The 27,414-nt window shown below is 36.7% G+C and overlaps 1 protein-coding gene across 4 annotated transcripts in view; it reads left to right on the forward strand.

The window, feature by feature from the left end:
* Window positions 1-9,709: 9,709 nt before the first annotated feature.
* Window positions 9,710-27,414, forward strand: part of LOC138694483 (PC-esterase domain-containing protein 1A-like) — a 28,647-nt gene continuing 10,942 nt past the window's right edge. Inside the window, exons 1-8 of one of the 4 annotated variants that reach the window (XM_069818246.1) lie at window positions 9,710-9,849; window positions 11,761-11,862; window positions 18,492-18,571; window positions 19,954-20,040; window positions 20,547-20,689; window positions 21,593-21,743; window positions 23,455-23,582; window positions 26,708-26,781. In XM_069818246.1, coding sequence (XP_069674347.1) covers window positions 11,787-11,862; window positions 18,492-18,571; window positions 19,954-20,040; window positions 20,547-20,689; window positions 21,593-21,743; window positions 23,455-23,582; window positions 26,708-26,781 — 739 coding nt within the window. In that variant the 5' untranslated portion in view covers window positions 9,710-9,849; window positions 11,761-11,786. Of the gene's footprint in view, window positions 9,850-9,884; window positions 10,177-11,760; window positions 11,863-18,491; window positions 18,572-19,953; window positions 20,041-20,546; window positions 20,690-21,592; window positions 21,744-23,454; window positions 23,583-26,707; window positions 26,782-27,414 lie in introns of those variants that run through there. The other 3 variants (XM_069818247.1, XM_069818249.1, XM_069818250.1) reach the window with 3 other exon arrangements.

Here is a 27,414-nt window from a genome sequence, read left to right on the forward strand (position 1 = left end):
ATTGATTCCTTTACGCAAGCTTCACAGACAGAGCTTGCAGTTTTGAATGACTAGCTGGAGACTACAATAACGGACCTTCGGCTGGGCCTCAGATTTATGATCACCCAAACGAGGGATTGCGTTTTTGTGGGAAATGTGTAGACCGATGAAGGGCATCCCGTCAGGCAGGAGGTAATAAAACGGGTCCTGCAAAATCGCAATGTGTAGACCCAGCCTAATTTGCTCCATATGACCCGTAACAAAAATATATTTTTATTACCTAAGATTAAATTGCTTAATATCCACCATATTTAAACAATAATACTGAAAATAAATATATAAATTATACAGATGCATAATACATACTGTACCTGCATAAGTTTTAACACTATATAAACAACTTTTGTACAATGGAAGATAGGCTTATTTCTAAAGTACTTTAATTGTACATATATATTATATATTTTTCTGCATATATTCTACATGGTTATAGTGCACAAAGATGTATTCTAAAGTCATGTGTGGAATTTCATTGTTACATAGTATGCAGTAGGCTTACTGTATTAGCTATGTTGTAAGAATGTAACATTCTCAGAAACTATAGACTCATGAGTTCATGAGCAAGCAAAAATTGATGGAATTGGCATTGGATAACAAAAAAGAAGTTCTGGGTAGTCTCAGGAAGAGAGAAAAAATGCAGAAGCGTGGCGGAAGATTTCGGAATTTCAAAATCAACAGCTTCAAACATCAGCAGAACTAGAAATGTTACTACAGAAGTATAGGAGAAAAATTGCAGTGGTTATAGAATAAGAATTCGTAAAACACCGCATGATGAACTCAGCAATAAAGTTCTGGAATGTTGCTATGCAGGGGCGGTTCGTCCATAAGAGCTGCAGAGCTGCAGCACTCCCTGTTTTGACAGGAAAATAAAAATAATATTTATTTTAATTTTTAGAAGAATTGTTACAGCTTTTATGGGTAAATTGCTTTATATTTCATCAGGCCGGGAATATGTACTATTATCTTATGCATAATCTTTTTGCGCGTCGCCTTTATTGGAATTGACACTGCATTCAAAGTCGTCCTGGGATCTGCAGGGTGGTCAGCTCATAGAGAGTGTGTCTTGCATGGTCAGGGGGTAGAGAGGTGAAGGGAAGCAGAGGGAAACTGCCGCTGTTTAAAACCCATATCTCGCTGCAGTGGCTTGCAGAGCCAGGCCACAAGGGATATTTCCTCTCCTCCCACACCGCTATTGTAATGCTGCGTCAAATGGATTCTCTATTCCCTTGAAACTTAATGACAAAATTTTTATTTTCTTTTCACATACTTATTGTTGTAGAATCTTATCGAGTTAATATAACGAAATTAATATTCTCTTTTGCCTTATTATTACGTATAAATCCAGCCTCCAGCAGAACCTAATATTTGCCTCAACTCAAAATGATTGCACGAGTAGAATCCTTTTGATATAGCACGTAAAAGACGAAAGAGACTTCTTTTCCAGTTTTAGAAAATTGTTGACCATCAGTATATGCTTTGGTGTGACGTCTTAATACCGTAACTTTACCAGTGCAAATTTGCAAGCATGAGTGTGTGTGAATTACAGAATATTAATTTTATTTTTCTCAATTTTCCCTTGCGGAGAATATTGATGTAATGAAGTGAAATTAAAGGGTCGTCCGTTACCCGACTTAAATCTTACTTAAGCTTCATCCAGCCGAAATAGTGCATATGTGTAAGGAAGTATAACAATGAAATTTACGCTAAGCATTTGTGGTTACGTGGATGTGAACAAAAAAAGTCTGTATTTTGTTTTCCTTGCCTCCTCTTCGGTGGTGATGCTGCATAGACTAGGAGTGGTGTGACAGATTTAGGACATTTGCCCCTAAAAAGCAAAATGCACGAATCTTCGCAGTCTCACCTGAAAAATGTTGTTTCATTGGCTGTGTTACGCAACTCATACTGCTATGCAATTAAGTGAAACGTACAGAACAAACATTCTCAAACATAATCAAGAAGCGAGAAAAAATCGTGAAATTATTTTTAAAAAAATATTGATTGTATCAAATTTTGTGGCCAATATGAACTTCCCCTTAGGGGACATGATGAAAAAACGATTCGAAGAACCCTGATGTGTTTCGTGGGTTGCTACAGTTCGTGAGTAATCTGAACGAACCTCTCAAAAATCATTTGGAACATGTCACTGTTTAAGGTTATTCTAAGACAATTCAGAATGAACTGGTAGATTGTAAGTTGAGTGTCTGCCGATCTGAAATTCAGACTGAAATCGATGGTATTAGTTTTTCTTAGGGATTAGCAAATGGTCCCACAGACATCTCCCAACTAAGTCAGGAAGTTTTGGTTTTTCGATATGTAGTGCATTTATTTTTGTCCTATACTTATTAGTAATGGTATCAAGAAGTGAAATTTGTTTGTACCGAAATCTACTGCAGCTCTCCCAATCCACAAGTTCACGAGCCGCCACTGTTGCTATGTAAACTAAAACTTCACAGAATTTAAATTCTGGTATCGGAATCTGAAATAGAGAATAAATATTGAACTATTACAGTATTTACAACAGTAAAATACATTTGTAGTTTTCTTTCTCAATACCACATAGGGGATAAAGTACCTACTGCATTAATCATTTTTTATCCACTCTATATCTTGGATATATCGATAAGTTGAACACACATTGGAGGAACAGTAAATGTCCAACAGTCCACTGTAGTTCCCTTTTTTTATATATAGACCTATAGCCTATGGTTTCTGCACTGTAGTTCCCTTTTTTATACAGGACTATAGCTTATGGTTTCCATTGGTATCGTTTGATCGAGACAGTAGGCCTACTGTTTTTTGGTAAAATGTCCCGGTGTTCGGAAAGGAAGCAGAAAGGAAAACCCGTGCAACGCCGGGTGGTTTTAGCTAGTATTAAATAAATCTTATGAGTAGAGTCCTGCGTTTGGTTGCCTAGACGCCTTGAGTCACCAAGCAACGTAACCTACGACGAGTCAAAGGAGAAGAAATTTAATGTCAGAAGCAAGTGAAATAGGGAGAAGAGTATAAGGATGCCCTTTATCACCTATATCTACTTGGAGGATTTAGTGAAGAACTGTTTTCAGAACATGAGGGGAATGATAGTAGGAGGAAGAAGAATAAAGTGCTTAAGATTTGCTGATATGGCGTTGTTAGATGATACTAAGGGATAAGCTACTGGAGCTAAATGATAGCTGTGAGCAATATGGAATGAAGATAAATGCCAACAAGAAGAAAACCATGGTCATAGGAAGAAAAGTAAAGAAGGTAAACTTGCGAATTCTAAATGAGGCAGTAGAGCAAGTGGACAGCTTCAATACTTGGGATTACAATAAGCAGTAACATGAGCTGCTGCCAGGAAGTCAAAAGGAGGATAGCAATGGCCAAGGAAGCTTTTAATAGAAAAAGGACCTCTGGACCTCTGGAGAAAGAACTAAGGAAGAGACTAGTGAAGTACTTTGTGTGGAGTGTAGCATTGTATGGGCAGAAACATGGACATTACTACAAAGTGAAGATCATCATTTGGAATGTGGATATGAAGAAGGATGGAGCGTGTGAAATGGACAGACAGAATAAGAAATGAAGCTGTGTTGGAAAGAGTAGATGAAGAAAGAATGATGCTGAAACTGATCAGAAAGCGGAAAAGGAATTGGCTGGGTCACTGACTGAGAAGAAACTGCCTACTGAAGGATGCACTAGAAGGAATGGTGAACGGGAGAAGAGTTCGGGGCAGAAGAAGGTATCAGATGATAGACGACATTAAGATATATGGATCATATGCGGATACAAAGAGGAAGGCAGAAAGTAGGAAAGACTGGAGAATGCTGGGCTTGCAGTGAAAGACCTGCCCTTGAGCAGAACATTATGAATGTATGAATGAATGAATGAATGTTTCAATACCTATCAAATACTGACCCATATAGGGTTTACTTAACACTTTCCCATTGTATCCTTTTAGCTCATCTTACCTCCACCATAATTTTGATTTAGGTTAGGAACTACATAATAATTATGGTATTGAAAATGTATTGTTTATCGTTACAATTTTACATTTTAATCCTTTGACTGTTTTGATGTTAATTTCAATGCTAGTAAAGAATAGGCTATTAAATTTTAATAAGTTAATTATAAAAAATCTGCAAAAATAATTGCATTAGTATCTATTAATTTGCTAACAGAATAGCGATATATCGTTAATCGTTTCGATATACCGATATATTTTCTGCAATATATATTGTTTATCGAAATAAGGTTTGCAATAAATATCAATATATCGGTATTTAAATTTATTAATTTCCTCCATCTCTAGGTAGTACTTCAAGTATAGAAGGCTGTGGTCTGTAGCTTGTGGTGGCCATTGTTGCCAATTTAGTGACTGTGTCATTTTTGTTGCACTTTTTATTAATAATTAAGTAAGGCACTTTGAAGCTTTAAAATTATTTTAAATGATAAGTCTCAAATGACGTTGTAAAATGATTTAGTAAATAACCGAAGTAACTTGAAATTATTTTATTAAAAAATGTCATATGTTGCGTAAGCTTCAAAGATTCGCGTTACTGACTGCACGAAACAATTTATTGTATATATTTATGTCTATGTTGTAAGGGAGGGGGTATGTCTTTTTTAAATCGAGGTATGCCAGAGGAAAATCTTGGAGTAGCATACCGCCTCTGGTTTTTCCTCACTTCCCTCACTGCACATTACACAATATGGCCACAGTTTAGTATATAAAGTTGAGAAGCTCAATATTCACTAAATATGCAAACATAGACAGTTGAAATATGCATCCATTGATAGTGTTATGTTATGTTTTATTCAACGACGCTCGCAACTGCAGAGGTTATATCAGCGTCGCCGGATGTGCCGGAATTTTGTCCCGCAGGAGTTCTTTTACATGCCAGTAAATCCATAGATAGTTGCTAGCCACCAGGATCGCTACTATCGCCTCATCACAGACTCTTTCCCTAGCAGACGATAAAATGTATTGTACTTTTGACATCGTGTTCTTTTGAAAAATTAACTCCTTCCTTCCACTATTGAAATATGAAATACATAAGGTTTATATATTATTTTCATAAAGTATATATTATATTTTATAAACTCACCTTCCTGGGTCTTTCGAAAGAACGATAACTCTGACCTCTTTTTCTTAGAATTTATAGTGCTACAAACGTCTCCTTGTCCCATATTATTATTCAAATTATTGTATTTTAGCCATTTACAGTTATTAAAGCCGATAGCGAGCATTTCACAGTTTACACAACTTTTCACAACATTGCGAAATACGGCACAGTCAATGCCTTTTCGATCTAGAAATATATGTTCCGGTTTTCTATTTCAGTGTATGGAGCTCAGTGAATTATTATATTATAACTTTATTGCGTATCATAGCTAAGTTTTATTTAGTGCAATGTGTCCATAAGTTCCCTTTACTTCTTGTTGCATAATAGCCTATGTTGCAGAAATAATTACAAAACTGTGTTATTTTAATGTGAAGAGAATTTTACATGTTAACATAATCTGTTCGCACTTCGCATCAACATTTTAAGTTTAGAATGGAAGCTATTTTGAGGTTTAATAAAAAAAGAATTTATATTGTGATTTTAATATAGCACATCTACCTTCCTTAATAAAGACAGAAAATTTATCATACCACTCCTATGAAATTAGTGTACGTGCGATTGATACCGGTACTTCGTCTCTTAGGTAGTAGATAAATACAATAATTCAATACTCAATTGTAGTATTAAAATACAGACAAATTGAATGTGCGGAGTATCATACATGACATTATGCTTAATTATAATGTATAATTGCGAATTTAGGAATATAAGATATAGTAAACATAACCTATATTTCCATATGAATGACAGGGCATTGGAGACCACTAAAATTAGACAGAAAGTGGCAACTGGGACAGTCGCCCTGGTTGGCAAGTTGGTATGGCGTTGGCCTTCTACGCCCAAGGTTGCGGGTTCGATCCCGGGCCAGGTCGATGGCATTTAAGTGTGCTTAAATGCGACAGGCTCATGTCAGTAGATTTACTGGCATGTAAAAGAACTCCTGCGGGACAAAATTCCGGCACATCCGGCGACGCTGATATAACCTCTGTAGTTGCGAGCGTCGTTAAATAAAACATAACATTTAACAGCAACTGGGACAGTAAACATAACCTATAATTTCAACATATCTAAATATCCGTGCGGTGCAACTGAAAATTATTGACTCGTGCATAAATGAATGTACAAGAATTTCGCAATATTTAATCGAAATAAAGGCAAGTATTACACATACAAACAACGTAATTTTCACACCAAAAATAATATTTCATCTTAACTCGCAAGTGATTTATGAAGTGTCTCATAATTATTGTTTTAAATTTTATTAATGCAATGAAATTACACTACATTTTAGAGAAATATATGTTACTCTTTATGCATTCCAACTAATTTATATGGTTGAAACGCCGCCCTTCGTGATCAGGTTAAGCGAGTTACATAGTCTGCCTTACGGCCTGTATTACATCACGATGGCAGTCTATTGTTCCTAGTATTCACAGCGCTCCAAGCGGCTAGCAACTATCGTGAGAAATGCAAAATATCATCCCAAGCTTCGCAACTGTATATACTAAACTGTGATATGGCCTCACTTTTGGTGCGCGCAGAAGAAAGTTTAGGATCATACGGTTTCTTTATTAGTTTAGATGTACAATCATTTGAGCGAAAACTCTGTCCATATCTTACAGTACGATATGCAAACACGCCCTCAGAAGCTGGACTTGCGTCATCGTGGGGTTTTAGAAAAAATGAAGCGAGGCTCGAAGTGCCACAATTTGCTAGTTCAGCGTCTTCATGTTATTGCGAACGCGTATGCTGATATCACTTTTCCTGCCATGCACCACTGAAAAGCTTACGCCACATGTATGTTAGACAGTCTACTTTGGATTTATCTTGAGATGTTTTGTCCAATAAATGTAAAATGTAAATTCTTTTTACAAGGTTTCATAATAACTACGAGTAGGTTTCGGGATACTGTACTTCACTTTTCACGATATTGCTCCCACTTATAAAAGAAATCCTTTCCTAACAACGCAACGTGTTCATACGAACAGTAGTGAAAATTAAATTGATTTGATTATTGAATTGAATTGCTCTGTTGTGTCTGTATTTTTTCTCTCTTACCGCGTTTGAATTAACGAATCATTATAGCCTAGCCACAATGAGGGAGGCAACAAAAGGGGAGGGGGAACAAACAGAAAACATCACAATGCTGATTGCTTGGCTCTTATTTCACTACAGACGACGGAACAGACAATAGGCAATAATGAAAGTATTTTGTAGTGCCGCATTAACTAAAATCGCAGTTACTGTATTTCATTGTGGACCACAGGAAATAATTATTATAACAAGAACGTCAACACCATATTTTTATATTTTACTAGGTTATTTTACGACGCTTTATTAACAGCTTAGGTTATTTAGCATCTGAATGAGATAATGCCGGTGAAATGAGTCCGGGGTCCAGCACAGAAAAAAAGTTACCCACCATTTGCTCATACCCCAGAAAAAACCTAAACCAGGACCAGGTAACTTGCCCTAGTTTCGCGGCCAGACGTGCTAGCTGTTACTCCACAGATATCGACAACACCATATTAGGCCTATAATAATACTTTAAAAACGGGACGGACGGGACATAGACGTAAACGGGACTGTCCAGATCAAAACGGAACGTAGGCTATGGTCGTATAGGTCATTCGTTATCTCGTGAAACCAAATGCATTCGTGTGTCGTAGCTCACAGTAAGAACCTAATGGTGGTGATAAGCATTAAGCAAATCGAAGCGTAGCGAGAGAGGGAAGCTTCTCAGTTCACTTTTTCCTTCCCCTCACGCGCAGGTAGATTTCACGAGATACCGAATGGCCTATACACTATTATATTCTAATTCTGCTTACTTTTTAAAATTACCCAAATCTCTTCTTTACACCTATTGGAGTCCCCCAGTTTGTTGTACATCTTTCTAAAAAGTGGTGATACGGTATGTCATTATTCATTAAGTAATATTGGAAAATATATCGTGATATAAGAAAATAATGATACAATTTAGCAGGTTGCTCCTATTCTGTGAATGATACTTGTAGCCGAACGACCGCGCTCTTGTACATCACGCCACACGCACTTAACCAAGGCTATTGTGTGGATGATTATATTATATGAATTAATGATGGCGAATAAGTCCGAGGTCCAACTCCGAAAATTACCTACCAATTCTGGTTGAGAGAAAATCCGGAAAAAAAAAACCCACCCAGGTAATTTGCCCCAACCAGGATCTGAACCTGGGCCCACTCGTTTCACGGTCAGACGTGCTAATCGCTACTTCATAGCGATGGACATAAAAATTACGTATCAATCTCTTGGCTATGATTAAAGCACTACAGCTGCTAACTGTATACGCGAATGTGGACAGCAATGACACCCTATCGCATCGCCTAGCATAGCATAGTTTAACATGCAGTGGAAACGTACATAGACTAAACCACGGATGAGAAAACTCCTGCTGTCGGTTATTTGCCACCATAGATAATTTTGTAGCTCTCCTGCTATATAAGCCTACTGTATCTTATTGTCCTTATTTGAATTATAGACTTATATACGTCCACAGTCGAAAATAGTAAAAATATGCTGTGTATCAGTCCTTTTTATTAAGCAAATCATTAAAAATCCTTCATGATGGTTATTACCAGTAACGCCAGTTCTAATACAGTATCATCGAAAGTTAATGTGTAAAGATTACCGGTACGTAATGTAACACAGGTATGTTTTCCCAGCGCTCGAATCAATCATAACATCGTAGTAGAATCGGTCATGCATGAAACAAGCAACAATGTGTTTTTATTGTTGGTCTCTCTTACTATTATTGTATATATAGTTGTACACACACAGTTCAAAATGAATTTGAATATGTTGAAATTTAGATCATGTGATTGTCATTCACTATTTCATTTAAGTTTATATTAGGCGCTACTGCGCTACCCAGGCCGACTGGATCCATGAATCATAAGTAGAAGTGGTGCTGTGTTTTCACAGAAAAACATTTGTTAGGTTTGAAAATACTCATAGTACCGGTACTGTAAAGTAGTATTAATGTTAATTGTTTCATAAAAAGTAAAAGTGTTTTCCAATTTAATAATAAAATGTTTTCCTATCTGTATATTATTTTATTTTCTACGAAAGATGTGTAGTTACAAAAAGTCTATTGTTATGAGAGTATTTCAAAGCGGTTAATGTTTTCATTACCGGTAGGCTAATAGCTAGCTGCTAGACGAAATAAGAAAATAAGCCAGCAGGGAGTAGTACGAGGTTTGTAACCTATTAATACGCAGTCTACTCATACTTACATTGTTGCAGATGTTTCGGGCAAAATTCTTTGGAACAGAAATTAATTTCAAGCATGGAAGATAAGTGGATACAGAAAACCAAACACTTAAAGAAAAATGGACTTTGGACTACTTTTACGTAAGTCTAAAAATTTACCATAATTCCTTTACCATTTTCGTAGTTATGTATATAATGCAGTCTATGGCTTCATATGTATGATTTGCGATAGACTTAACAGGTTCATTTAAGTTTTCTTTTTTCCACAGAGAATGAAGTTTCCTTACCCCTACTACTTTACTACAAAGAAGCAGACTGCCTCTCTGTGCACACTGCACTCCTACGAAACGTGACATCGACTGATCGACAGCAATATGTAGAAAGATCACATCAGCCGACTGGTTACTGTCGATTGCTTAGAAATCAGGAGGGATCGTCACGTGCTAATATTGTCGCTTTACAGGTATAATATATAGTATTATCGTAGTTATCGTACTGTATGTCTCTGTGCTATGTTAGTAAGCATTATTTATACTGCAGGGCTACGCATGATTGAACGTGGTGCTACACTAAACATTGCTACATTAGACACTATAATCGTCAATTTTCAGAAGTTTGAAAGGGAATTAAGCGTTGTCATTAGTGTCACTGTACTAATCATGAAATATGCCTAACCATAAAAACTAAAAGGCTCATTCGTTCAGCAGAATATTTTGTGCATAGCGTCACTTTCGTTTCATTTTGATGCGAAGAAACTTGGTGATCTTTTGGGTGTAAATATTGTGTTGCTGTAAGTATTATTGTGTAAGTAGTAGGTCATTTTCCAGAAGGCGTCTGTGACAGGTCAACAACGCAAAATAGGGTCGCCATTCTTGCAATAATAAGTGAACATAATATCTACAGTTATGACTTCACATTATATTTACATGTATTCTAAGTTGTATATGTAACTTACCGGTATCTTTTGGTGTAACCAGCACTGAACACCTTTCTGCTAAGTGTCTTAAGTCATTCATGCACGGAACCATTTATGCGCACGAACATTGATGGTAGGTGTATTATAATAATATAATAGCCTATATACGAGTGCCGCAAATGAAATTGTAAATCGCTACGTACCGACTTTGGCTTCAACCTAACCTAATTATTATTTTTGTAGGCCTCAAACCTAACCTAATTATTTTTATTAATTTATGAATTTTCATTCAGCTGTTGAATTTTTAAATACAATTCATTCATTCATTCATTTATTTTATTCCATAGATCTTACATGAGCAATGAAGCTTTAAGATGTGGAACATGTCAACATTTTACAATATTACAATTACAATTTTTACAAAGTTTTATAGTTTTATAGTTTTACAAATATATCTATATGTTGTACTATTGTATATGGCGGGATATTCATTCTACACATGGTACACATAAATGGTTTTGAGCAAAAAAAGACTCATGACAAATCAACGTAAAGGAAATTATGGCTATGCCTGATATTTTCATATTTATGTAGGTGTAATATTTGAATACACTGCACTGTATCCTCATTGTGCATTTCAAGGTTTCTGTTTCCTACCACGAGAGATGCAAGATACGTTTTGATTCCTTTCTCATTTCCTCTGCTTAGGGCGCAAGAAGCGTCCACAAAAGTTAAAAGAACAAATATTTTAGCCTAAATGTGATTATTTTGTCTTATAGTACGATATTCGATTTCATTTTTGCTCCATTTGTATTGTATTTTTGGACCAGGGAAAACACATTTATAAAAATAAGATATTTTTTTTATCATAAAAAACTAGTATTACCCTGGACCAAATATACCAATTAGGTCATTTAACTATCGTGGACGCTCGCGCCCCTGGCGATGAACAAAAAAAGGTGTCCTCTTACGCTCCTGGCGGTAGAATAGTAATTAAGAAGCAGGCAAACAAATGACTAACAAATATCTGAGCTGTATATTCAAACATTACCTTCCTATAAACATTTTTTAATTCAGTTTGCATGACTTAGACCTATTTTGTTGAATGTCACACTAATGTGGTAAAGAAACCTCGTGGTCTGATTAAAGATGTCCATGCAATTAGTTGCTTGTTTGAATCTCTGTAAGGACACATTTTCTGTGTTGATTTCAGACATTTATCTCTGACGATGGTATGGATGAAATTAAATTTCAGAAAAAGCTCAAGAAGAACCAACAATTGAACTATAACCTTTCAAAAATTACAATTTTAATGTTAATAGATACCTGTGGAGCAAAACTAGGGTTCAAAAGTTGAAAAAAATTTCTCAGATACTATTTTTGTTAGCTGTTACTTTTATTTGAAAATCGATATTGCAATCATGTTATTGATAATATTAGTAATTGTAATTGTTTTAGATGGCAGACTGAGAAACGCTTCCAGAATGTCGGATATATTTTCAACGGCAGATGCAGCGAAGTTGTTGGCTGGAAAACGTGTGCTCTTCCTTGGAGACTCAAGTAACTAAATTTCCTTTCATTCTACGCTTGCATTAAAAATTATCAACTTTAATTTGTCAGAATATTGTTGAAATAACTATACTGCTACACAAAATCTCTCACGAGATGTTACCATGACGACTGTTTATTTTTCTGTGAACATTAGATTATTTAAAACCAGGGGCATATCCTGGATTTTTGTAAAGGGCTTGCTACTTAATTCCAATTTTTTTTTATTTATCAGAGCTTCCTCAAATTAGAGGCTGCCATTAGACAAAGCATACAAAACAGTACAAGAACAAATAGAAGATGAGAGCTAAAAGAGTAAGAAAAAAGGCAAACAAATACACAAACAATGGCAGTTTACAGAAGAAAAAAAAATTTCAAGTAAAGAATCAATGAAAGCTAAGAAGGAAAAAGAAAAATGATAATGGTGCGTCAATTTTTTCCATACACTGAATTAGAGTCCATATACGGGGTTCCGTAAAAGTTTGACTGACTCTCTAATTATGAGGAGGGCCAGTTTATTCAGAAAAGACTTGTGCAGTCCTAGGGTCTTACAGAATTGAGAAGAGAAGTTGGGTATCATTCCTCTTGTTCCAAACATCAATCCCGTAACACTGATATCGTGAAGTTGGTATTTATCTTTATAATACGGGATGGTTGGAATGTAGATTGCTCGTTTCTCCTCATGTACGTCTTCGGGCTGTCCTTTGTACGTTTCAAACCTATGGTGGGGTCGATTATCATACCCTGAGACAGGGATTCGCTAATGGCGATTATGTCAATTTGTCTGTTACTGCCATTGTCGGCAGTTCCATGGACTTCTTCATAGACGGTGTATTTTAGTTTTCTAAGGGCATCGGCCAATTTAGTTCTAATTGCATGGTGCCTATGTATACGCAATGTTTCGCCATAAGGGCAGGCTCCCAGGACATGTCCAAGGGTTTCTATCTCACTGAGGCATCGCCTGCAGTGGTTATGCTGAGACCTACCGGGTATGGCTCTTACGGCACTTAAGTTTGGCAGTCATCTTGATAGCCTCCTTCCATTCACCCTTAGTCATTCCATCAGGCTTAGTTATCCATTTGTTAGAGGGAGTGAATTCACTATACAGAATAACGCCTTTTCCCTTTTGAGGTAAGCTGCACCATGCGTTGTACTCTCGCTGGCGTAATTCGGTCCTAATATTCGTTTTACTATAATATAGTGAAACTTGAAAATGCCTTAGGCCTACATACTCTTGCTTTTTATCCTTATGTTTACTGCATAAATTAGTTAAAGAACGTAAAGATTAATTTTTTTGGTCCTACAAGAATTATCTGTTATGGTTACCATTGGTTATTAATGGAGAAAAATTTGTTCCGGCGCTGGGAATCGAACCCAGGACCCCAATTCTATGTACTGGGCGCTCTAACCACTAGAATCTTTCTCCTTTGGTATTTTGCCTTAGTGGCCTTAGTCCATGTTCGACATATAATAATATTGACACATATATTAAGTGAACTGTTATAACACAAGGAACGCACTCATTTGAGTGACTTGGTGGCTGGGATTCCACAAATATATGCACTGTTGGACGAATGATCTACGTAAAGATTAATTTTTTGGTTCTACATAATTATTATCTGTTATGGTTACCATTGGTTAAAAAAGTTAAGGTCGACCTTTTCCAACTATTTCTTGATCGAAAGCTGAATGGTTTCTTAGTTAGGTCCTGAATAATGCTGTCCTTTTCATTTTCTGCCATGGTAACATGTAGACTTAATATTGCAAGTCATACGATAACACTTGTGACCAATGATCATATTAAAATTGAATAAGATAAAACATAAACCAAACAATAAAAACTAATACATGTATGTGTGTGTGTCATTGTCCAAGCAGATTTATCATTTACAATATTATAATTATTTCAGTTTTAAAGTAGTTACATCTGTATGATGCACAATGTTAAACCACACAACACAATAACTTGACTTAACAGGAGCTGTAAGTTTATTGGATGCATTGTGAGTCTATACCGGGACTAATCTGTGTCAAGGAATGTTGGGTTGGAAAAACCCTCATCCTTAAGGACAGATGGACAAGCCGATTTTTGTTAATTAGGTCAATATGAAATTCAATATTTCCCATCTAAACATGAAAGGAATTTAAAAATAAAGTTTGAATATTAATAATTTAAGTCTAAAGAATGCCCTTTATCACCTATGGTGTTAAACATTTACTTGGAAGATTTAGTAAATAACTGTTTTCGGAACATGAGAGGGGTGATGATAGGAGGAAGAAAGAATAAAGTGCATAAGATTTGCTGATGATTAGTGTTGTTAGCAGAAGACGAGATTACTAAGAGATATGCTACTGGAACAAAATGACAGTTGTGAGCAGTATGGGATGAAGATAAATGCAAACATGATGAAGGAGGCAGTGAAACTAGTGGGCAGCTTCAAATATTTGGGATGTACTATAAGTAGTAGTAACATAAGCTGCAGCCAAGAGGTCAAAAGGAAGATAGCAATGGCAAAGGAAGCTTTTAACAGTAAAAGAAGAATTTTTTACAGACCTTTGAAAAAATAACTAAGGAAGAAAGTAACATAAGCTGCAGTCAAGAAGTCAAAAGGAAGATAGCAATGGCAAAGAAGCTTTTAACAGTAAAAGAGAATTTTTTACGGACCTTTGAAAAAATAACTAAGGAATAAACTAGTGAAGTGCTTTGTGTGGAGTGTGACATTGTATGGGCAGAAACATGGACATTATGACGAAGTGAAAAGAAATGACTGGAAGCATTTGAAATGTGGATATGGAGAAGAATGGAGCGTATGAAATGGACAGACAGACTAAGAAATGAAGCTATGTTAGAAAGACTGAGTGAAGATAGAATAATGCTAAAAGTGATCAGGAAGAGAAAAAGAAATTGGCTAGATCACTGGCTAAAAAGAAACTGCCTACTGAAGGATACACTAGAATGAATGGTAATGGGAGAAAAGTTTGAGGCAAAAGAAGATATCCGATTCAAATCTAGCTTTCAGTTATGGCTTCCTGTGAAGAGTTCCTGGATAGCTCAGTCAGAGCCACCAGCGTGGCTCAGTCGGTTAAGGTGCTTGCCTGCCAGTCTGAAGTTGTGCTCGGACACGGGTTCGATCCCTACTTGGGCTGATTACCTGGTTGGGTTTTTTCCGAGGTTTTTCCCAACCGTAAAGTGAAGGCCAGGTAATCTATGGCGAATCCTCAGCCTCATCTCGCCAAATACCATCTCACTATCACCGATCTCATAGACGCTAAATAACCTAGTAGTTGATACAGCATCGTTAAATAACCAACTGAAAAAAAAAAGCTCAGTCGGGAGAGCATTGGTGAATTTAGCTAAAGGTTCGATACCTGGGTCCCCGAAACAATTTTTCCCTTGAAATTATTCAAGATATCAGATGATAGACGACATTAATATATATGGATCATATGTGGATACAAAGAGGAGGGCTGAAAAGAGGGAAGATTAGAGAATGCTGGGTTTGCGTGAAAGACCTGGCCTTGGGCAAAAAAACTATGAATGAAACCTATCGAGTTAATGTAAGCTATGAACACTAAGAAAATGTCTTTACATGCTCACTCACATTTGTCTTTCCATCCACTGCCACCGGGTATATTCCCATTTGCAGTGTGAATAAATACACACACATACATCCATCAAAAGCTAGATGAATGGCAACCCTAGTTGTTATTGTCTTGGTTTCCAGTTCTGACATCACTGGATAAGTATGTATATTAAGCAAAATACGAAGTATGGAGGAAACTTTGTACAGGGTCTGGCGGAATGATCTTCCCAATTAGAAACATAAATAACAAGACAACATAGGTTTACTCAAAATTTTATTTTACCATCTTACAGAAGAATGTTTTAAAGATAATATTGTCCAAATGCTTGCCCTCACGAGATACACACACTTCAAACAGTGACTGTGCGTCCTTGTTCCTCAAAAAAGTATGGCTCTGTTATTCCAAATTGTGTAACAGCACACCAAACAGTAACACACTTGCTGTGGAGAGGTCGCTGATGCATTTCTCGAGGGTTTTCTGGGAACAAGTATGGAATGTTTTGTTTGTTGACGCACTCGAAAAATGAAAATGAGCTTAGTCATTACTGAGCATAACAGCATCACCTGTAATACTTTCCAATATGGTTTCACAATCATCTTGGCAGTTGAGCCAGTAATGTTGCCGAAGTTCTGAACCACCATAATTTGTAAGAATGGAACTTGAAGTCTAGGTGTAAGATTCAGATAATGGCTGAACGTCGTGGAGATATAGTAACAGCATACCTCACTGCTGCGATATTCTCGGGAGCCCAAATGTTGTGACATCTAACGAACTTCTGTTTGAAAGTTGAACCTTTTGTCTGACATTTCTCACTCATACCAGTAGGGTTTTCTTATAAGGAATTCTTTCGTGTCCACCTACTCGAAAATGGGTACGAAATAATCACAGTGTTGCAATCACAGTCATCATTTTTTAAAAAAGGCTCAACAAGAAACTGCACGATGTTCACCTGTCCACGACTTGATGGTAACTGAAATAGCATGGCTTGTGCTGCTCAAAGATACGAGGGTCACTCCAAAAGTAATGCACAGCATTTTTTTATTATTTCTTTTTTATTCTACACCTTTGCAATTTATGGAGATCATAGTTACATTCTTCCTGCTTGTATTAAAATTTAATTTAAGTCGTTCCCATGAGTGGCGCCATGATAGCACTCCTTCAAGGTGGCTGTTGTACTTGACATTCGTCAGGAGCAACGTGCTGTTATCGAGTTCCTGTGCTGTGAGAACAAGACAGTGGGAAACCTTCACAAGAGATTGAAAAAAGTGTATGGAGATGCAGCTGTTGATCGTAGTATGGTTAGTCAGTGGGCAAGCAGATTATCTGGTGAAAGAGGGGCACGCCAATATTCGGGGTACTCCTCACAGTGGCAGACCCTGCACTACACAAAGTCCTGACAATGTGCAGTGTGTTAACAACATGGTTGTGACTGACAAACTCGTAATAGTGAAAGAATTGTCACTCCAAGTTGGAATAGGAGAAGCAAGTGTGTGCAGAATATTGAAACAGTTGGGGTTAAAAAAAAGGTTTGTGCCAGGTGGGTTCCAAGGATGTTGACAGAAGCCCACAGAGGAACCCGAAAAATAGTGTGCAGCGAACTTTTGGACCAGCATGAGAATGGTGGAGATGACTTTCCTGCAAGAATTGTGACAGGAGATGAAACATGGCTCCACCATTTTGAACCAGAGAAAAAGAGGCCGCATTGGTGTGGCATCATGCAAATTCACCAAAGAAAAAGAAATTCAAAACTGCGCCTTCTGCAGGAAAAGTTATAGCTACTGTGTTTTTCGATTCAGAAGGACTCTTGCTTGTGGGTAACAAGCCACATGGAACCACCATTAATTCTGACGCATATGTGGCAACTCTCAAGAAACTTCAAGCTCGACTGAGTCATGTTCGACCATATCGGGAGAAGCAGAATGTTCTGCTATTGCACGACAACACACATGGCCACATGTCAGTCATAAGACCACAGACCAGATCAGAAAACCTGGATGGACAACATTGAAACAACCGCCTTATAGTCCTGATCGGCATCATGTGATTACCATCTCTTTGGTAAACTGAAGGAATCCCTTCGTGGAACGAGGTTTGAAGATGATGATTCCCTCGTGCACGCTGCTAAAGAGTGGCTCAGACTTGTTGGTCCAGACTTTTACCATGCAAGTATACAGACTCTCATTCAAAGGTGGCGCAAGCCAGTTGAAAGGGATGGGGATTATGTGGAAAAGTGACATTTTGTTCCTAAAGGATGTATCTACATTATGTGAAAATAACAAAGCTGTAGGATAAAAATGTAAATTTTAAATAAATGTTGTGCATTACTTTTGAGGTGACCCTCGTATATGCCACTCAAGCGCAACTATCAAGAAACCTGTATAGCAGCCAATTCATGTACATGTCTGAGCTTCTTCTCTTCCCATGTCTTCGTTGTTCTTTCTTTCAGTGGAATATGGTACTGTACATCATTATTTTTCAAATTATGGTTCATGTCTTCAGCTGTACAAAGAAAGTTTTTCATTCACAGTATTCAGTATTGTTCTGTCTATGACACTTATGCACTTCACACATTATTTTTGCATTATAATTCTTAGTAATTTTGTCAGTTACAAAAATATTCTAAATTAGCTGCCCAAAATCAAACCAATTACATACTCATTTTATCCATTTACTAACCCACACATACAAACTACGCTCGCACAAAGCATGTGGGCACATTTGAAATGCCTTGAAAGGTTTACATTTCCAAATTTGTTGAGGTTTCTTTTTGAATAATTAATTTTCAGTGGTCTTCTATTAGTCTACATAATATACTAAGTTTCACAAGGAAGTGTTGTTGACGAAAAGAAAAGTGTTTTAAAAAAGCTTTTGGGGTTATAAGGATTACTGTATGATAGAGCTGTTTGAAGTATTGAAAGCAGTGTTAATAATTTTCTGGCATTAATCAGTCACTTCCCTTATGTTTGCAGTGTACCAGGAAAGACAATGACCTCAAAAATAAAATTTATAACGACTGCTTTACGCATTTTGTTGATTCTGTATGTTTTTCGTTGCAGATGTGAGATCTATGTATAAGGATTTGGTGTGGCTCTTAAATGAAAACACATTGATAAGTTTTCCTGCATTAAAGGAAAAAGTGAGTGGAAGATTTTATACCTGGTACACGATTTGTATTTTATTCTAAGATATATGGTCGTTGTGGTCATTCAACGTATCATTAATATGCTGTAGAGACACTGAGTATTCTTTCATGATAATGTGTGTGAAAATAGCTATTACGATCATTACAAACCTCTTATTCTAATACTCTTCTTCCTCATTTTTCAAAATTCTAGAAACTGCTGCCCCCTCCCCAATAAAAACTCTAAATCCAATTAATGTGTTTTTAAGTTTATCACATCAGAGGACTGAATTTAAATCGAATTTCTTTTCCTTTCTCCTTAAATTTTGTACTCTATCTGATTATGCCCACTTCTTCATTTCACTGTCACTTTACTTGCAGTCCACACTTGTGGAGTAATGGTTAGCACGTCTAGCCGCAAAACCAGGTGGCCTGGGTTCGATTCCCGGTCGGGGCAAGTTACCTGGTTGAAGTTTTTTCTGGGGTTTTCCATAAACCCAATATGAGCAAATGCTGGGTAACTTTCGGTGTTGGACCCCGGACTAATTTCACTAGCATTATCACCTTCATCTCATTCAGACGCTAAATAACCTAAGCTGTTGATAAAGCATCGTAAAATAACCTACTAAAATAAAAAAAAACTTTACTTGCATCAGTGGTCTGTTAATTCGCATTAGCCCACCACTTCTGCTGCCACCACCATACCATTGCCTCCACCACCACTGCTACTGCCATTAACTCTAAGTTTGAATGACAAAACAGTGGTTATAACAGTAATATAAATGATCAATTTTCATTACAAACTTGCCATGTGTATAACGACTTCGAGAGATTTTTACCCCTATTGTTGTATGTTTAATGTTTTGTTACATTTCATTTCTGAAAACAAAAAAATTAGTCATACCTCTTCCACTAGTCAGCCCTTCTCTGTGTTTTAGACAGAAATTGATCGACTAATAGGCCTATAACATAATTAAGGTAACTAGTAATAAAAAAATAATTCGCTATATTGCCACTTACAATGAAGCACTGCATTTTTAATAAGTTTTTTTTAAAACAATCTTTATATTAAGTTGTTCTCAAATTTTATATTTTTAGAGCGTTGTTAGTGACAATATGAATATTAGGCTGGAATTGTAGATTTGTGCATTATGTAATCAATCGTCTACACATCACAGTTGTGTTAGCATCACAATTCTTAAACCTCCTTGACTAGTATTCAATGATATGAAATTTAAGCTTCAGATTTTCACCTGCTATCATGAAATAATGTATAGTTCCACATGTTAATTACTGAAATATACAAAGGCATAGTATGAAGGAATAACACACTGATTCATAAAAATTGAAATTAATCAAAGGCATGTGAGAGGTTATAATATATATGTTTTTTTTAGTTGGAGAACTCGTTTAAGGGGGACTCGCTTACAAAAGGCAGTCAAGCTCATCGAGGTAGAGAGTTTGAAGAAATACGAGAATATGAGGTTAGTGAATGAGCGTATGTAAGAACATCCAGGTCATTCATTTGATGTTGATCTATAGATGTATGAGTGTGTATTAGAACTTAATCACAAGCATAATAAGTAGCAAAACTCTGTAATGTGATTATTGTAATCAGACAGAAGTAATGAAATGCAAGCTCAAGTGTCTATATAGAAAGAACACCAACTAATGAAGCAACCAAATTATAAAGACTATTATTACTGGGCTGTTGCAAGTAGAAATATTTGTTTGAAATTAATTTTCTTTCTTCAAATCGAGTTTTCCATTTTTTTAATAAATTGTTTTGAAGTTAACCAGGTGTGGTGTATCCCCTACCACTCAGAATTTCTCGTTTCAAGTTGAAAAAGTAACCTATGATTCATTGTTGTGAATTTTACTTCATACAAACTACAATCTTTGGTACATCTATCGATAAATTTCACTTTTAGTTTTATTTAGCACAACTTTTAATGTTTTGCCTTAACATTTATTATTTTTTTTTTTACAGAATAATTCTGTATACGTGGAATTTTGTTTTCTTACTAAATGTTACAACAGTGTAATTGAAGATGTAATGTCAGCTATACAGAAGAATAAAAAGCCGAGCCCTGATGTGATCATTTTAAACTCCTGTCTCTGGGATATATGTAGGTAAGTGCAGCCTTTATTAATTTCTGCATCGTTGCATTATAAACTAATCTTGCAATGTGTTCAACCTAGTCTAGTGGATCTTTAATAACATGAACAACATCTGCTTCTGTGGGAAGAGTTCTATATATATTATATTAGTAATATACTCTAAACTTTGTAACTTCTTTTCTTCTTCATCTTTCCCTTTTGCCATCAAGCATCGGAGTAACCTCTTCCTATCTGTCCAGTCCGAGGCTACTTTCAATTCTCTGGATCAATTGAGGGGTTTGCCGGAAAAAGGGCGTATACGTCAGTATGGCAAATTGAGATACATGCAATCTAAGATTTTAAAACGCACCTGAATAAAATATTATACACGCACGCTGCCCTGTCCTGCAGGTATGTACAGTGCAATCAAAACAAAATTTCGCTACTATAGCCTAATTATTCACTACATTTTAAACCGTTTTCCCGAAGAAGGGCGTATAGGTCTATCTGCCTTTCTTCCAGCAAAGCCCTCAATATTATACCACCACATGAGTGAGTGATCAGTCTAATGTGGACTGGTTTGTAACAGAAGAATCATATCTTAATAGGTCTTAATTAGGCTATAACATCTTTAACATTTCAGCTAAAATCAGAATTTGTGGAGATAAGTGTAGACTGTAAATGAGAGGCACATACGTTAATTGATTAATTTATTTGTTGATTGTTATTGTATAATTAATTGTTTTTCTAAATTGCAGATTTTGTAAAATTCGAAGTATATTTTGGTATTAATTTTATATTATCTACGTATGATAACGAATAGATCATCGAGGATGACAGAAATATGTATTTAACTTAATTTTTACTGTTTAGATTACAGTCTTCAGTTAATGTACAGTGTAATGTGGGAAACTAAACGTGAGGTTATGCTTGTAGGTGGGGACCAAATGGCGTGGGGGAGTACAAAGACAACTTAGTGAAGCTAATGAGACTGCTGAAGATGAGTCTGCCAGCCAACACCCTAGTCATTTGGACCACTGTCCCACCTGTGTCTTCAACTTGCAAGGGGGGCTTTCTCATCAAACAGGTCAGAGTACAAGAATGTGGGATTTATGCCAAGGGAGGAGTGGAGGGAATGGAGGAACAGTAGGTTCTGTGTAACAATTACTACGGTACATGCAAAACCAGCTACATTTATACAGTGTTACTAAATGATCTTTCCGATTACAAACTTGAATAACTATCGTTAGGAGACACTTAGAAACATGATATTGGTATCAATGGAAAGAGAAACTCAGAATTCTCCACATTTTCCTAAGATGTGTTTTACGACAGCTTGAAACGTAACTAGCAGAATGAATAAAGTTCTATATCTACAATGTTGGCCAGATACTGCAGAGAGAAAATGTGGATGTTATGTAAGAAGTTTAGGATTACAGAAAGATAGGTTCTAAGAGATTATCGTGAATTCCTGACCGAGATAAAAATGCCTGCTCAACTATTGCTGCTAATGAACATTATAGATAAAATTGTATCCCTATTTCTACTGCCCAATGTGAAATTGGCTTCTCCCAAATTAATTTAGTTCACCAAGCCGGTTGGTCCTCGTCTACATGTTTTTCCATATATGGTAATGTTGTTCCTGGTACCTGGCATCTGGCAACAGACATGAAGAACAAGTGACGATAATGTGAAGATGTCAGTTTCAGTATGATGAGCCCAATTTGAAAACTATTGTAACATAGCATAAGATATGAATTAAATTATTTTTTACCATAGCTTTTTCTGTATAGTGGAATGGGATGATAAAGTAAAATGTGAATCAGAAAAGCAAATGATTTTAAACTTCGACTTTTTCTGACTATGCTCAGTTGGGTTCGGCCTCGGACATTTTCGTTGTGTTTGGTAGTGTATAGCATTTAGTCGGGATGAAGAATTGGAGTGATGCACAACATATATATGCCATCAATGTTTATTATAAAAATGTGGCTGCACAGCGCTTATATTGGCAGCATTACAGTATCTGTCTCATGAGCCAATGCCATCTGCGCATGCTATCAAAACGTGGATGAAAAATTTCGAAGAGACAGATTCCACTCTACCGAAGAAGCCTACAGAGAGAATTAGAAGTGTGCGAACACCAGAACATCGCTGCTGTAAGAACTGCATTCAAGCAAAGCTCGACGTCACTCTGTTTCTTTTGTATTATCGCGTTCTTATGTCTGCCAAATATTGCATAAAGACAATTCCATCCATACACAATTGAAATAGTTCATGCATTTCAGGAAGGTAGATGTGCATGTTTGGATATCTCAGTATTTGATTATATAACGTTACTTTGCTTTTAAAAGATATATTTTAATAGTTTATTTCAAGTATACTGTACTACAGAAAATGTCCTTTGTAGAATATATTGGATGAAAATGTCTTATCTTGGAACTTCTTCCAATCATATATGTAAGTTATTTTGCGACGAAAACTACATGCCAAGAAGCTCATTACGTTTCTTGTTATTAAATCTATATCTGCGTCACTGTTATTTCCGACAACCAATCACATTACAGCTTGACTACATTTAAACGTGCGCGTCTTATCATTGGCTGTTGATGACATTATGCACTTCCACTGCTGCCACATTTAGTAAACGGCTGTTAATTAACATACTGTCCTGCTTGGCAGCAAGCAGGAATAGAATGTGCAACAACGCAGCCAGCATAAGACGAAAAGAAAGAGGAGGAGCCATGCAGGAAGTAACAATGATGCGGCTATATTTTACAATATCTTGTTTCTTTTGTCAGGTAGAGTTCCTGCATCATACCTTGAGGTTTGAAGTGATGGAAGCAAACATGTTTGCTAGACAGGTTGTGGTAACACATGGGTTTGATGTCCTGGATATTCACCACCATCTCCGCATGCAGATTCACAGGTAAAGATACCATCACTACTGTAGCAGTCCAAATACGGAAATATTAACAATAGGGAAGAGCAGTCATTACAAGGGTTGATCGAAATGTGTTCGAACTAATGATGATGATGATGACGATGACGACATAAATGACTCTTATGTTATTACCAACACCAGGCAAATACGTTATTCCTTTACCAGATAGTTACGTTATTACCAACACCAGATAGTAACTTGTTTTTGGACCACTCATTACATAGTCGCTTGAAGTTGTTCTCAAACTTCGAAGATCAACATTGGTGTGCTAACAGTGTGCCAAATGAATAACCTCATTATTTTGAGCTTAAAGGGAAAGGGAGAAAAAAATTCATATTATTGTCGAGGCCAATAGATGTAGTTTACATGTACTAATATATTCCAATAACTACGGCCCAATCATGACAAGATCAGAATTGATTCTCAGCATACACTCTCTCTTGCAATGAATAGAAGTAGCCGAAGGACAGGTTTCTTCAGAATATTTCGGTTTTCCCTGTGACACTTGTTTCATTATAACTATATAATATACATTCCTTTGAATATTTGTTTTCCCTGCTACAGACATTCCACCAGTGCATCATTATTACCATACATACATATATGTTCTGCCCATGGGCAGGTCTTTCACTGCAAACCCAGCATTTTTCAATCTTTCCTATTTTCTGCATCCCTCAGTAGGTAGTTTCTTCTCAGCCAGTGACCCAACCAATTCTTTTTTCTCTTTCTGATCAGTTTCAGCATCATTCTTCTCCCACTCTTTTCAACACAACTTCATTTCTTATTCTGTCTGTCCACTTCACAGACTCCATTCTTCTCCATAACCACATTTCAAATGCTTCTATTCGTTTCTCTTCACTTCGTCGTAATGTCCATATTTCTGCCTCATACAATACCACACTCCATACAAAGCACTTCACTAGTCTCTTCCTTAGTTATTTTTCCAGAGGTCCCCAGAAGATGCTCCTTTTTCTATTAAAAGCTTCCTTTGCCATTGCTATCCTCCTTTTGACTTTCTGGTTGCAGCTTATCTTACTGCTTATAGTGCATCCCAAGTATTTGAAGCTGTTCACTCATTTAGAATTCGTAAGTTTACCTTCTTTATTTTTCTTGCGACAACCATGGCCTTCTTGTTTGCATTTATCTTCATTCCATACTACTGACACGGCTTGCCTCTTTTTATGTTTGGAAATAACTAATAAGTATAAATAACTAATACCAAATAATAACTAAATAATTATTAAATAATTTACTTTTACCCTGCCGTCAAACGTACGATAGGGTCGATAGTCTCATGGGTAAGGTGTGGTACAAATGAAACGCTCAGCATAAATGATAAACTAACTGTTTACATTTATTAGTTAACACTTCCGGCAATAAGAAAATAAACAAAATGGATGCAGGGGGAATAAAGTCAACTATAACTCTACTAATCGTTCGGGACTGGCTTGCCAATTACTCGTCACTCAACTGGCATTCCCCATTACACACAATAGTGACACAATCTGTAATAACAGATTATAAGTATAAGTTAATTGGTCGACAATACTATACTTCTTGAATGCTGCAGGAAGTACCAAAATAAAGGTAAACACAACTACTATAAAATATACAATTGATGAAATGCCAGCGGATACTTTAAACCAAAGTGAATTACATAATCCCCAGTATGAGAGCAAATATACTTATATTACTTAAAAGAAACATACAATTACTGATGTAGAAAAACCTGTTACGATAGTAGGCAGACCAGCCTCGAAACCAACCAACAATGGTCTTTCTCCAACTCTCATGTCACCATCCTCACACAACTCAAACACTCCATAGCCCGGTCACGCTTCCACACGTAGTTAGAGATTATCCCAGATCAAGTCCCGACTACACCAGAGCCTTCATCACAGATCACCGCCAAACAAAAGCCCCAGCTCTCAATGGCTGTCCCACAACCATTCTCTTCGAGCGTCGACCCAAGACACTCCGCATCCACCATCCACCATGCTTCACCGGCAAACTGACGCTAATTAATAATAATGAGAACAGAGCCAATGAAATTCGAAAGCCCATATCACGTGATAACTTAAATTCGCTCCTTATACATGAGAAGTATCAGACCATGAATGGCGGAAAGAAGAACAAAGCCATCTATGAAAAGGAGGAATGAGACCTAAAATGGCGGATAGGATGCCATCTATGAGAAGTAAGGGTAACTAACAACAGAAAAATGGCATGAATAAGGAAGAAAAAAGAAAGAAAGAAACACAGAGTGCCGAAACTAAAACGGCACACTACTCACAGCTGTCATTTAGCTCCATATGTCTGAGTATCATCTCCTCTTCTGCTAACAACGCCATATCAGCAAATCTTATGCACTTTATTCTTCTTCGTCCTACTTTTACCCCTTCCATGTTCTGAAAATAGTTCTTCACCAAATCCTCCAAGTAGATGTTGAAAAGGATAAATGATAAAGGGCATCCTTGTCGTACTCCTCTCCCTATTTCACTTCCTTCAGACATTTCTTCTGCTAGCCTGACTTTGACTCGTTGTTTCATATATAGGTTACTGAACAGTCTCTTGTCTTTCCAATCCACACTTATTTTCTTCAGGATATCCATTAGTTTGTTCCAATCTACTCTGTCAAACGCCTTTTCTAAATCCACAAATACTATAGACACTTCTTTATTCTTCTCTAGGTATCTTTCGCAGATTGTTCGTAGTAGTCCAATCACAGTCCTTGTACCTTTTCATTTTCTGAAGCCAAACTGATTATTACCATATCACCCATTATTCTAAGAAATCAAATAGCCTCTAAAGTATACATCATCGCAGATTCCTTTCATATGTGTTTCCTCTACCACTCATTGCTCCAGTATCGTCATATCATCTTACAAACTCCGAGCAGCCTCTTATTTCCCAAGCCACTTATCCCACTATTAGTCCATTATCACCACCATCTCTCACGAATTATGAATAGCCTCTTCAGTGAACATTTGCAAGACAGGCTTCTTTGAATATTCGTTTTCCCTGACACATTCACTACCATCATCTGTATCAGTAGTTTCAAAGAATAGTGAAATTAGAACTGCCTCCCTGAGATTGTGTTCTTTTTATAGGCGAGCAAAGGATGGTATACATTGGTCACCATTGCCTGTGAGACACATGACGAACCTCATTCTCACACATATCGGTAAGTTTCACTGCTTGTCTTTAGTAGTCATTTGCCTAGTTGAGTTTCTCTCATTGCTGTAAGTATGCTATTGGGTCTGTTTATTCGTCAGATGAAGGAAGTCTACTCAGTTGCTAGTAACATTACAATTTGATATTCATGCAAAAAAAAAAACAATCTGCACTTTATAAGGAATACACCAGCGTGTAGAATACGCCACCCAGTTTCGGGAATGAAATTATAGTTGTGTTGGTTCGAATGTTTTATTTTTGTTTCGGTTAAAAATGGAGAGTATGGATTTGTGATAAGAGAAGTAATTAATGAAGGGCATGAAATATATCTTTTCTTCATATGAAGTGATATTCCAAAATTAGTCCCAGGTCACAACAAATTTTTCACCAAGCTTCACTCACTGGTTACATGTGTATTATCACTTTAATATTGCAGAACTCGTAAATACAAATCGAACAAGTGGTCGAGCAGCATGGCAACTTCAGCGCCCCCATGCCCAGAGTGAGGGGAGGTGGCTCATTAGGCATAGTCACACAAGTTACAGTTCATGGACTAACTACTAATGACATTAGCATTCGGCTGGGGCTCATAGGCTTGTTACAGTTTAGCATTGAAATTCTGCTATTTTTTGTTTCACTACAG

Source organism: Periplaneta americana, chromosome 2 (assembly GCF_040183065.1).
Source record: "Periplaneta americana isolate PAMFEO1 chromosome 2, P.americana_PAMFEO1_priV1, whole genome shotgun sequence".
NCBI classification, from domain to species: domain Eukaryota; kingdom Metazoa; phylum Arthropoda; class Insecta; order Blattodea; family Blattidae; genus Periplaneta; species Periplaneta americana.